The sequence below is a fragment of the Lissotriton vulgaris genome, chromosome 7 (assembly GCF_964263255.1).
Source record: "Lissotriton vulgaris chromosome 7, aLisVul1.2, whole genome shotgun sequence".
Classification (NCBI taxonomy): domain Eukaryota; kingdom Metazoa; phylum Chordata; class Amphibia; order Caudata; family Salamandridae; genus Lissotriton; species Lissotriton vulgaris.
The window spans coordinates 1523005561-1523019462 of record NC_141695.1 but is presented as its reverse complement, the minus strand read 5'-3'; the positions used below and the strand labels follow the sequence as shown (position 1 = coordinate 1523019462).

Below are 13902 nucleotides of genomic sequence, written 5' to 3'. Positions count from 1 at the left end.
ACTAAAGACCTAGCTGTTCAATTAACCCTCTTCTGCAGCAGTGCTCTGAGCGCCTGGATACCCTCACGGGTGATTAGCCGCGCCACAAATCCTGATTGATTGATTTGCAGGAAAACATGGCTTCAGCCATACCACTATGGTGTGACTGCTGCAGTTGAGACTTTTAGACAGACCTGTCAAAATAACCCTTTTGAACCGGGGAGAAACATTCCATTTAAATATCTATAGGTCACCCCTATGTAAGCCTTTTAGTCAACGTGGTAAGGTGCGTGGTATTTAAACATGGGACTGCAATGACAAACCCACAACAGCTCTTTTCAGTGTGGAAGGCTCTGGCTGCCAAAGAGGATAACTAGAATACAGATTAAGATTGGAAACAGCTAGGAAAATAATTCAACCACTTTTCCTTTTTTCATATCTATTAAAAGTCCACTTCAATTGAAGTTAGATTTTGAATAACTATTTAGTAAAATTAACTATTAGAAAGTTTCCTTTTCCCTGCCTAAAACTCCTGGAGCCTGATGACCAACAGCTTCTGGAAAGCTAATGTAAAAGTGCTTGACCTTAAAGAAGTGTGCAATTCCTCCCAGGAGCTAGCCAATGGACTACATTCACTGACAGGTTGACCTGAGGGCACAGGGATGATTCCTCTCCGCTCAACTGGACCTTCAGGGTGGAAGCTTCTGCCCCTTTTGTTGGCACACCAGTGGCCAGTTCTTTCTGACAAGTCTGTCCAAGGCACAGGTAAAATTAATTTCTGCATTCTTAAAAGCTATCAAAAAGCACCAGAACACAAATCTTGTGTACTTCATCTTGTGAATGAAAGACCCAGCCGTTGTCCTACCAGAATCCTGTCTCTTGTTTTGTGGTGGATCCAGGGCCTGCTTCAACCTGGATTGTAGCATTAGATGTGGAGGGCACTGCTTATTTCCATAATACCCTCCCATACACATCATCTGTTCCCAGAGCCCAAGTTTAATATGGCCGAAGGCTTTGACTATCTTGACATTGTCCTTCCACATGGCATTTTTGGCCTGTTTGTAGTAAGGCGAGCAAGAATTACTAAAAAAGTGGGTAGAGTTGCTCCAGGGATCTTTTACCCCATTGGTTCAGAAGTGCCCAGGAGTAACCCCCACCTACTAGCTAATGCTAACCATAATTGTGCCAACCTTGAGACCTGTAGAAGAAGAAAAAGAGGACTATCCCTACAGTTTGAGACCTGTGAAGGGATCTGAAGGGCTAGATCTGCTCCCACATGTACCTAGGGCAAGGAAGAGGACTCCAAGGGTCATTTGACTGACCTCTCCTGCAGCTACGGGGACACAACAAGCTGCAAGAGGCTTTCTCCCTAGAGTGCCCAGCTGATCAGTAGCAACTGGACTTGGACTGTGCCCTGCGTTTGGCCTCTGCTGGACATCCTGAGAATTTTATTCCTTCACCTGAGGTCCTGTGAGAGTCATAGAAGTGTACTCCTGTGGATGGGTAGTGTGAGAAGTTAGCCTGGCATATGATGTCCACTATTCTAGTGGGCACCTTGCACCGGTCTAATCAACCGTTATTAATGGTGGTTGTAAAGTCAACCTTATTGACAAGCTATCCTAGTGGTAGCATGGACCAGCAGTCTTAGGCTAAGACTTCAGAGAGCATGTGAAGCAAGCTGTTATACCAATTATAATACCTTGAATACCAAATGAAAGGACACCACACAAGATATGTATCAAATATATATGTATTTATTCTAAACACAACCCCTCTGCACTCTTTATGAGGTCAGAGGTACAGGTACATCACAAGTTACTCAATTAGCATACGATAAGTTGCACAAATACAGTAATGCCCTAGGGGTCTCACAAACCATATACTAAAGAAGTGGTATAAGAACCACGTGAGAGTTAGACAGCAGGCCTAGGGCCTGTAGAATCGCTGGGACTACACTAAACAACCAAAGGTTAGGAAGTAAGAGGCCCACGGGAGACGCGTGCAGTGTCTAAACACAGTCGCGAGTTACCATTGACTTATAATAGGAAACGAAGAAGTTACAAAGTTACTGTTTAAGGACACTTCCGGATGGACTACGATAAAACCCCCTTAGACTAGGACACTTCGAGAGTCAAGACCCACGGGAGCACCAGAGTACTCGTGTTACCTCACCCAGGGAAGACGGGTGCATAGGTGCCTTTTGGTGTCGGGTTTCGTCAACGTTTTCTATGGAGATCTGCAAAGAAGTGCTGCAGGCGACCAGAGGAAAGTGTCCGGGTGGATCGGCGATGTGAAGAACCTGAAAGCAGAGGGGACAGGGAGACAGGAAGGAACCAGGAGATGTCGCGTGCTTGAAGGTGAGCTTGTCTCTTCAGCCACGAGGTCCAGGAGGCATTGACGATGGCCAGGCGCTGGATTCGAGCTGTCCCACAACGGATCTAGTTGACTGTGGTGTCAGTATCCGGATTGGACCCAACAAGTCTTGGCAACCGCAACCCACGCAGGATGTCGAGATTGGCTCTGTTGCAGACGAGCAAGGTTAATGGCACTTCTCCTTTGAAGGGAAGCTGGAGCAAGCCTGGAGCAACCAGGAAAGCAGTTTAGTTCGAAAGAAAAGTCTTCAGGGAGCTCACTAGCCAATGGGCAAGGAACCGGGAAGTCACGTAGAGCTGAAATGCAAGAGTGGGCCCCACGCGGCACTCGTGGAGTGTGGAGGGCTGAGCTTCGGTGCAAATGGCGCTCGGGTCTGGGGCTTTTCATACCCCAATGCACAACTGCGAGGGTACCTCGGTAGTCGAGCTGTTAGCAAAATGCAGGATGTCCAGGGTGTCTGATCCCACGTCTCTCTCGTGTCCGCCACGGGTCTCAGCTTTGCTGTGGATGTGGGTTGGAGTTACAGAAGTCTGAGAGTCCAGTTCCTGTGTCGCTGAGTCTTCGGGTTCCGGCGGGAGCGTCGACAAAGCAGACCGGCAAGTTACTGGTGGTGCCTATTTGCACAGGGTAGTCACTCCTTGACCACAAGGGAGATGTCTTCCGTCTTCTAGTTAGAATAGAATGTCGAAGGTCCAAGAGTTCTGTATCAAAGTTTATTTCCAAGATAATCTAAAGTCCCCGGGATTCAGCTCCTATACTTATACTAAGCTAAGGGGTTGGATTACCTGCCTAGGTCCCTCCTATGGATGGACCTGAGAAGGGGGTGGTTATGCCCCTTTCCCTTTGTCCAGTTTCGCACCAGAGCGGGGCTGGAGTGCCCTAGCAACTGGTTTGAACCGGGCCATGCATGGAGCACCTTGTGTGCCCCAGGCAGTGTCTCAAAAAGCATCTGCTGATGAGCCCTCCCTGTCCCAATACACATCTGCCTGTCTGGGGAGGTGCTGGCACCTCCCTGGACAGGAAACCTATTGTCCAGGCCTCCCGTGCCGGAGTTTCGTCCAGCAGCAGGAGGTCAGACTTGTGTCTGTGGCAGTAGCATCCATTTTGTGGCGGGGGTAGTATTCCAAAGTGTTTGACACCTTACACGACATGTTTTGATAAAGCCAAACCAAAGTTAGCATTAACTGCGAGGATTGTAATGCACTTAAGAGTATATGGTATGGCTATATCATAGAACAGCTATATGGAGATGGTTCCGGAAGCTGCAGAGGGGCTCAGCTCATGCTAGGGCACCCTCTCACATAAAACCAAGCACTCTGCCTTCAGGATTGTTGAGGCCTACCATAGGAGTGACTTATAGGTGCATATGTATCTATATAATAATAATAATAAAGGAGCTTATAAAGCGCCTGGTTACGCCGTCCGGCGTGTCCCCGCGCTGTGGAGAAGAGTCTGGAACATAATAGCAGAGGAACCCTTCGGTCCGCTCTCATGCAAGGGGGATATTGAGAGAAAAAGTGAGTTTTGAGAAGACTCCTAAACCTGGTTTCTGATTGTTCCATCCTTAGACCCAGCGGGAGTTTATTCCAGCTTTGCGCAGCTAAGAGGCGAAATGAGCATCCACCCATTCTCGCTTTCTTAATCCTAGGGATTACCAGCTGTCCTGTCCCGCCTGATCTCAATGTTCTGCCCGGTACATACCTTGTGATCAGATTTCCCAGGTACATTGGAGCTTTTTGCCAGAGGATGCGATGGCAAATAAGAAGGGATTTGAACAATACCCTTGTCTTGACTGGAAGCCAATGAAGAGCTTCAAGGGCTGATTTTGACGCGGCCCTTCTGGGCAGCCTCAAAATCAGACGAGCTGCCGCATTCTGCAGAACTTGAAGACGTCTGAGATTCTTTTCCGGGACACCCAGAAAAAGGACATTCCCGTAATCTAGGCGGGAAGTAACTAGGGCATGTGTTAGGGTCTGCCTGGTCTCTAGTGGGAGAAGATCTAATGTTTTTTTGAGGGTTTTTAATACACCGAAACATTCTCCCACTAGCCGGGGGATGTGGCCTTCAAAAGAGAGGGCCGAGTCCACCCAGACTCCCAGATTCTTAGTCTCTAGACAGGGTGTAGGGGTGGGGCCCAGACATTGTGGCCACCACTCTGATGTCCAATAAGATTTGTCTCTGCCAACCACTAACACCTCAGTTTTGGCACCGTTCAGTTTCAAGCAATTTTTATTCATCCAGGAGGCAAGCTCCTGCATGCATTGCTTAAAGTTGGAAGCCTCAGCCAACGGTGCTTGAGATAGGGTGATCAATAACTGAGTGTCATCAGCGTACGATACTAATTCCACTCCAAACGCCTGAACCACCTCAGCCAGGGGGGACAGGTAAAGATTGAATACGGTGGGGCTCAGGGCCGATCCCTGAGGGACCCCCTGTTCCAATGCCACCTCTTTGGACTGAAATGACCCTCTTTGGATCTGGAAACTACGCTCTGTCAGAAAGGATTTCAGCCAGCCCAGCGCTAGGCCAGAGACGCCTCCTCTGTTCAGACACTGCAGCAAGGTGAAATGTGCTACAGTGTCGAACGCTGCGCTGAGATCTAGCATTATCAGTGCCATGGTGTGTCCCGCATCTGCTCCTTGCCTGATGGTTTCTTAACAGAGCGGTTTCGGTGGAATAGCCCGCCCGGAACCCTGATTGAGAGGTATGTAGAAGCTTAGCCCTCTCCATGTGTGCAGTCAGCTGGATATTGACCACTTTCTCCGCTACCTTCGCTACATAAGGCAGCAAGGAGATGGGTCGAAATTTTTCGAGAATATCATGGCTGAGAGTGTTGTTTTTCCTAATAGGTAATATCACCGCTTTTTTCCATGATGCTGGCAGTGTATGGGATGCAAAATAGATCTCCAGGACGTGCCTAATGTACGGTTCAAGAGTCTCTAAGTTCTCACCCAGTACCTTGGGGGGGACTGGGTGAGGTAGATATAGGTATACTATATCTAAGTAAGGGGTGATTACACCACCTTACCCAAGCTGAGTGATCAGCCTGTGCTGTCAGTTTGGAGGGCCAGCCAGGGGTGGCATAATACATGCTGCAGCCCCTGGTAGGCCTTGGATGCACCTATGCCCTGGGTACCTTTGGTACACTATACAGGGGCTCACAAAGGTGACCCAATACCCAATCTGGTATGTACCTAAAGTACATGGTATCAATGTAGAGAGAGAACAGCTGGGCTATGGGTCTGATTAGCAGCAGGCCCAGAGCCACACTAAAGTAAAAAAACAGAAAATCACAGCAAAAAGTGGGGGTGACCATAGGAAGCAGACCCTACTCTCCTACAGGTAGACAATGGAAAAATGTTTGGGAAACTATTAAAAAAAAACTTTTCCTCTAGAGCTGCCAATCTTCAGCCAGACTGTCTGAAAAAAGTGTCCGACCAGCCGTTCCACAGCATCTGTTTGCATTTCAGATTAGTCCTGTTCAAAGATCCTGCACCTCAGAAAAAACAACTAAGTTACATTCTGTGTTAGGACCAGAAAACATTTCAGAAGAATTCACGAAAAGCTTAAGAGCTTTAGCAAAACCCAGCAGCTTCAGGTATCCGACCTTGGGTTCCACAGCGGTCGCTACAGTTTCACTGGTTAACTACGCATGGAGGTTTTTTTTCTCAGAAAGTGACGGTTCTGTTCTGCGTAGTATCTTAGAGGAAATTTCACAGTTTTCCTTTGAAAAGTGACAGTGTCTTTTTGAAGTGGGTCTTAAAAATGTTTTCAACTTATTCAACCTTTTAACTTCTAGAATTTAACTGGGACCAACCCACTTTGAGTATCCAACTCGGGCTCCTACTCATTCGGCCTGAAATTGTAACTTGGTCCTGGTATACTACATCCATTGGCTTACATTGGGAGCTTTATCATTTTATAAATTGTGGTGCCATTTTTATTGTGTTGTGTTTTCGACTTTTTAACAGTTTTGGTACTTCTAAATGCTTTACATGTTTTCTTCAAGTTAAGCCTGCCTGCACCATATCTACCAGAGGTTCAGCTCAGGTTTAAATTATTGAAGCCTGGACCTAACAGGTTGACTTTATTAGTTGTGGTGGACTATAATCCATCCCAACTAATAAGTCACTTTCTTTCAGTTATGAATTAATATGGATTGTATAATTATGGATTGAAGCTCCCTGAGTAATAGAAGGTTATTTAAAAAAACGTAATTTCCCAATACCCAGTCTACTTGCTAATTTCTGAAGTGCTTATTGTATTTTTTATAATATCTCAAATTTTATTTTTGGAAAGATTGAACATTTAATGTGTGTATTTTTATTTCACTGATTGTTCCTAGGTTAGCACTGCCCAGGCATCAAGAGTCCAGCATCAGACAAACTCAACATCTCCACTTTCCAGTCCAAATCAGACCAGCTCTGAACCGCGGCCTCTTCCTGCCCCCACAAGGCCAAAAGTAAACAGCATCTTGAATCTCTTTGGGTCCTGGTTGCTTGATGCATCTTTAGTTCACTGTAAGCTTCATAATGGGATCAACCGAGACAACAGCATGACAGGTAAATGTTAACTAACTATAGATTTTGTTTTTTTTTGTTTGTCTTTTTTAACCTTTTTATGCCTGCAGTAAAAACTGACCAAGCTAAGTAAATTAAATATAGTTGGCTGTATCGCACATACATTTTGCAGAGTAATTCTAAGAATACCGGCTTGCTGGCAGGCACAGGCTGTAATTATCCGAAAACCCACGAAATATAGTTGTATTGCATCAAAAATTGGTCTTTTCTTGATCTCCTGGAAATTAACATATTGCCTCCTTCCCCTTATGTAACTTGTTCGCTGATGAGAGCTGGAGGGATCTTTTGAACAAGAGACATCTTGTGTTTAGGTGTCAAATATTAACCAAGTATTACTTGCTTTCCTGATCACTTTTGGTAACTGATCATTCAGGCTTGATTACAGAACAAAGCTGTTACAAATTCACAACAGAAGTATTTTTTCCTCCTATGCCCAACATAGGTGCACTTACTCCTTTTAAAGAAACTGATAACTGCTTTACAGACGGGTTTCAAATATATGTACATCCATTACTGCAGAGGAATGCCCATCTCCTATACATATTTCAGCAATGTCGTTCATGACATTTTTACATAGAATTAAACTTCTTTTATGTTAGCTCAGATTATTATATTTTCTGGACTGCAGCTACTGTCTGAGGCTTGTTGACAATGTTTTTTCAGCAACAGGTTAATTGAGTTTTAATGTGACTAGGCAGTTGGGAGTTCTAGATTTCCCTTTCTCAAAACTTCTAATTACCTTATTCTGCAGATAGATTTCGAAACTATCTGCATCATGATTTCATTAGACCACGATTATTCCAGCTTAGCCTTCAAGCATATGACGTAATAGAATACACCCCAGGTAACGACAGATTAGATGTCTACGTGTTGCGATACAGCTTCAGTGAGGCAACCCTAGTTCTTGACTAAGTTTGATAATTGCAAGAACAATGCTCACAGTTATAACTTACATTTCCACTTAAATGATAGTATCCATGAACCTTAGCCGTGTCTTTTAGAACGAAGATTGCTGTCCAAAACACTCAAAAGGTATGCTAATACATAGGTGATTCAGTTTGGATTCTTTCATTTACAGCATAGAGGAGCAAGAGTTTCTATTTTTTCTGTCGTTAATCGTAACCATGACACCCTCACAACAGTAAGTCCAGTGCCTCATTGGATTTCATTTTCTTGTGGATTGAGCCCCACAATCACATAACTTTGATTGTCTTTTGGTACTAATAGTCTCTGAAGTTGATCGAACAACCTCAAAATATGTCGAAATAGCCACCTCTCCATCATTAGTGCAAAAGGTAGTCTATACAGCAGTGGGGAGATGTTAACCCAGTCTGTCTTATCGTGCTAAATCTTTCTAATACCCATACTCTGCTTTTACCAGGGCACGAGTCGGGGGTACATGCGGGTGGACAGCGTCCACCCACTTTTTTCACAGGGTGAACGCCATCCACCCTGCCAATAATTTGGGCCCCACAGAATAATGTACTGAACTGGTCCCGGTGTAATTTCAAACACCGGGACACTTTCAGCCATGCCTGCATGTTGTCTGCTTTCCATCTGCAACAAGTAACAACGTGCAGGCGGGGACGAAGCTTTCTTATTTTAGACTCCTGCTGAGCCCATAACAAAGGCCCGTTTTTGAGCAGTCTTCAGGCATCCTTTTGTTCGAGTCTCTTGGCTAGGAGCAGTCAGAAGCCTGACATCTAGATGCAAATGAAGCGGAAGGGAAACAAAGGCTCACACCTTATTAGCACTTCACACATACTTAAGAGAGGCAGCTTTTCACTTTGTTCAGTCTCTGTTTAGGAGATGTGCATGCACTGTAAAAATATCATACGTGTTGGTCTTTCCACAAAGCAAACTGCATTTATATTACGCTTACTCCCCATGAGGAGGCGTTGAAATTACTTAAGTACCACTATTTTTTGGTTTAAATCATTTTTATTGCATTTTGAAGAAATAAAACACAAAACATGGCTGGCATTGTAAGTCTCGGGGAGCAAACTCCGTCTCAGAACCCCGCCCCCATACCCCTCGGATGATCAACGCGCAGACGGGAGTAGGAGATGTGTCCATGTGAGCAGGCGTGGGCGTGGTGCAGAACGGCAAAGCCTTGAACAATCCCAACTGAACAGTCCCCCCTCCCCCACCCTGGACCCCCCCCTCCGGTGTGGTCACTATACTGATGGTCATTGCAACAGCTCTCAAAACCAAAAGCTTTAGGTCGTTGAGGTAGATGGTCTCTGGAATTCGTCAGCAAGCCGGAGAACCTTGAGGTATTTTGGCCAGGTTAGCTCATTAAATTCTTCGGATAAGAGATCCACCAGGGGCTGACAGGTATCCAGGAATGTGTCTTGCGTTTGGGTGAGGGAGGCCTGTATCCTTTCCATGCCCATCGTGTACCAGAGCCTATGGAGCCACCCCGTGTGTGTGGGTTTTCGTGTGGAGCCCCATAGTGAGAGGATGTGCTGTGTCGCCGCCCCCATTGCCAGCCCCATTTGTTTACCTCTGAGTGATTTAGGAGGGAAGGTGATTTTGTTGGGTAGTCCCAGCAATGTGTAAGCTGGGAAGCATGGTATTTCTGTATCAAAGTATTTATCTATGTCCCCAAGTACCTGCTCCCAAAATTCCTGCACCTCTGCGCAGTCCCAAAGTATGTGGGTTAGAGTGCCTACTTGTCCGCAGCCCCTCCAGCACTGAGGATCACGGCGAGGGTTACTTTGGTGAAGCCGTGCCGGCGTCAGCTGCCAATAGTAAGCTATCTTGACTGCCGATTCCTTACTAGCCACATTCCTGGCGGTGTGGTGGGCCCTATAGTATATATCTTGCCACTCCTTATTGGTGAGGGATCAACCTAACTCCCGCTCCCACCTTTTTTGACCCGCAGAACGCGACGTAGAAAGCGGCGGGCATAGCATTTTGTACAGATCGGTTATCGCTTGCTTATCAGTCTTCTTGGTGTGGAGCCATTTTTCAAAAGGCATGAGGTGCCTACTGACCTGCAGTAACACGTCCCTGCTCGTGACCCAGTGACCGATTTGAAAGTATTGGAAGCGCGGAATCCGCAAGAGCGCGTAGGTCTCCTGCAGGGTTTGCAACGGCATAAATCCTTCTAGGTCAAACAAGTGACCAGCTGACCTGCAGTCCAGAGACCTCCAATGAGGGAAGGAGCCACGGACCGTGCCTGGCTCAAAACCTGGGTTATCGAACAAAGGTGTCATCGGTGAAGGATAAGTAGTGAGGCCCCTAGAAACCGCCACCTTGTCCCACACCTGCAAAATAGTGCGTGTGATAGGAGATTTTTTCATGTACGTGGGGCGGTCTTTACGCCTCAAGAATGGGACCCTCCATAGAGGCATTTAGGCCATTGTGCGGTCCTGGAACAGCCCTCTCTTTTCAGATTCGGGGCAATGCCATTCCAGGAGATATCCGAGTTGTGCTGCCTGGAAATATCTCTGTAGGTCTGGAACACCCAGGCCTCCAACCGCCGGGGCGTGTCCTGTGAGATCCCTATGTAGCCGCGGTCGTTTCCTGGCCCAGACAAACTGACGGATGGCATCTTGAAATTTGTTAAGCAGGCCCAGTGGGGGTGTGACTGGCAATGTCTGGAATAAATACAGGACCCTTGGCAGCAGAGACATTTTTATCGCTGCCACACGCCCCAACCAAGATAGTGAGTGGTGGCGCCATTTTGCTAGGTCGCCTACAAGTTGACTAAAGAGATCCGAATAGTTCTGTTCCACTGTTTGCACAGTGCTAGCCATAAGACATAAGCCAGATAGGGCACCAACATGCTGGAGGCAAGCCCCACAAGGCTTTGTGGCAGTATGCTAGACGCACGGACGTAGCGCCCCAGTGGGAGTACCAGGGACTTCCCGATGTTCATCTTAAACCCCAAGACTTTCCCAAACGCCTCCATTTCCTATAGGAACGCTGGGATCGATTTGATAGGGTCCTCCACTGCCACAAGGATATCGTCCGCATAGAGGCTTATGGTCTGTGCTTCCCCTCCAAATTTGACTCCGGCGATTGCTGGGTTGTCTCTGACCCTTTGTGTGAAAGGCTCAATGTAAAGAGCGGAAAGTAATGGGGAGAGTGGGCACCCTTGTCTGGTCCCACGTTGGATGTCAAACCCCATTAAGTCGAATGACCGCTTGTGGGGCAGCGTAACAACTAGCGACCCAGGTACGAAAACGGTCGCCCACCCCAAAGCATGCCAGGTTGGAGTCCAGGTACCCCCAGTCGACCCTGTCAAACGCCTTTTCCGCGTCGACAGAGATGAGGGCTGGGTCCGAGTCATTGAAGTGGGCCTTGTCAATGACATGCAGCAGACGTTTTGTGTTATCCGCGCATTGCCCATTAGGGATAAATCCTGCCTGATCAGGTTCAATGACGCCTGGTAGGCAAGGGCCCAGCCTTGCGGCCAGTATGCCCAGGAACAGCTTAAAGTTCAGATTGAGCAGCGATATGGGTCTATATGCTGCGCAATTGGTCTTATCTTTCCCTGGTTTCGGCAGGATAATAACGTCTGCTTCCAGCATGTCTCGCGGAATGGAGCCTGGGCCTTGGAAAGAGTTAAATAATCTAGACGGTACCGCGGCTAGCAGATGGCAAAATGTTTTATAGAAGCCCGCCGAGAAGCCGTCTGGGCCTGGCGCCTTGAGCGGCTTGAGGCGCGCTATTGCTGTGATTACCTCGCCAGTTCTTATCGGTGCGTCAAGAGAAAGCGCGTTCGTCTCATTGAGGGCCGTGATTGTCGACTGCCGCAGATACGAGTCCACCTTCCTTTTGTCCAAGCCGGGTTCCGCCGCGTATAACAACGCGTAACATGCCCGAAACGTTTCAGCGATCTGCTCGTCGTCCTGTAACTCTCGCCCGTTGCTGTCCCGGATAGACGTGATTTTGGGGCGCAAGACTTTAGCCTTGAGTCTACTGGCAAGCAGGCGGCCCGTTCTATCTCCACTCATGTAATATGTATGACGCAATTCTGCTTGGTCCAAATCAAGGCTCGACAACTGGGCCCTCGCCGCTTTAAGCTTGCCCCGGATTCTGGGAGCCCCTGTTCTGCTGTGGAACCGCACCAGCTCCCGCACTTGATCGGATAGCGTCTGACGTTTGTCTCGGCGCTCCCGACCCTCAGCTGCCGCCAGCGCGATCAGTTCCCCGCGCACCACCGCCTTCGACGCACCCACAGTGCTGTCAATGGAATGTCCGCCGTGCCATTTGTGTTTAAATATTCAGCAATGCACTTGTTAAGCTGTTGTGTGACCCCTTTGCGGTGCAGGAGAGTTTCCTTAAGGCGCCATCTACCCTTCTGTGTCTTGGTTCTAGGAACTCGTATTTGTAGTGCTAGTGCGTCATGGTCGGAAAGTGCTGCAGGAATGACTTCAGTATCCGTGACCAGAGACGCCACTTCCAAAGACCCTAGGAAATAGTCTATACGTGCGTACGTGCGTACGTGTGGTACGTGAGTAGAAGGTTGTTAGGGTGTGTCTTCCTCCAGAGGTCCACAAACCCTCTGCTCGCTAACCATTGCTCCCCTTCATTGGAGATCTCCCCTGTAGATCCATATCTTTGGCCTGATCTGTCCTTGGTAGAGTCCATCACTAGGTTAATGTCGCCCCCCACTAGCGTTGAATTGATGTTGTGGGACAACGTGTCCGCCTTTGCCCCTGTGAGAAAGGATTCTTGTTTAGTGTTGGGTGCATAAATCGACCCGATGACAGCTGACCACCCTCCCAGTTGAATTTTATAAGCCAGGAGCCTCCCCTTTATGTCTGCGACTCTTTCCACCACCTGACCCCTGAAGGGACGCGCAAACAAAATGGCCACCCCAGCTTTTTTCTCTGCGGTGGAGGAATAGTGTTGTGTTGGAAATGCCCTGGATCGCATACGGTGCCAGTCTTTGGGTAGAAGATGCGTTTCTTGCAGAAGGCATACCTCCGCCCTGGAGTTTTCTAGGAAGGATAGGACAGCCCTGAGTTTTATGGGGTTGTTAAGCCCCTTGACATTGAGGGAAATGACCTGCAGAGTGGGTTTAGTCGCCAGGCAAGGTAGGTAGAGTTCTCTTCACCAATGGTCATCTCTGGCTAGACAACCATACTTGCGTTGCCTATGGTGCACCACACCGGAACCCCCCTTCCCCTTCAACCCGAAGCCACCCCCCCTGTGCCATCCCTTCCCCCACCCTCCCGCAGAACCCCCAAACAACAACCCCCCCTTCTTAACACCCCAACAGTGAAAGGTCAATGTTCCAGTCCTGCCAGTCCATCGCAGGGCTGTGGTAACGTTACCTGGAGGAACGGTTCCAAGTGACGGCCATTGTGGACCCACGGCCGCCCCCGCACGTGCATTGTAGATGAGTTGAGTGGTCCCCCTGGCTGGTACTTATTCAGAGGACGGCGTTTCTTTGGCCACCTCTCTAATGGCAGTGGCCCTCTCTTGTGAGATGACATGGTCTTCAGGTTTCGATTGAAATTTGGGTGTACGCCTGCGTCAGACGGTCCGCCATCCTCCGGAGGCTTGCCCCTGTGGTTGATGTGTGGGTGGTTGGTCTTCCGGTTGCTCTAGCACTAGAAGTGCGCAAGTGTCCTGTAGCGATCGCAATTGCTGCAGAGCTCCTTTCCATTTAAAAAACATTAACATAAAAGGGTGGCCCCAGAAGTAAGGTATTTTTTCTTTACGCAAAAAGTCCGTAGCTACCTTGAAAGACTTGCGTTTCTGGAGGGTAATGGCCGATAGGTCTTGATACAGGGCTACCGGGCAATTAAGAAACCGTAGGGGTTGTTTCTGTCTTGCTTCCTTAAGGAACCGTTCCTTTAGAGGGAAGTCCGGCAAAAAAGCTAGGATGTCTGGTGGAGGAGCCGGTGAGCGCCTAGGGAGACCCACGCAGTGTGCTCTGTCAATCCTTATTTCAAAGTCTGAGGATTCCCCCAGGATGTCGCGGAAGAGAGCTTGTGAATAGCCGGTG

At 48.0% G+C, this 13902-nt stretch overlaps 1 protein-coding gene across 2 annotated transcripts in view; it reads left to right on the top strand.

Moving 5' to 3' along the window:
• Positions 1-13902, top strand: part of RALGAPB (Ral GTPase activating protein non-catalytic subunit beta) — a 1758088-nt gene that overhangs the window by 387381 nt on the left and 1356805 nt on the right. For both annotated transcript variants that reach the window (XM_086932393.1, XM_086932392.1), the window contains exon 9: positions 6698-6914. In XM_086932393.1, the coding sequence (XP_086788519.1) occupies positions 6698-6914 (217 nt within the window). The remainder of the gene's footprint in view (positions 1-6697; positions 6915-13902) is intronic.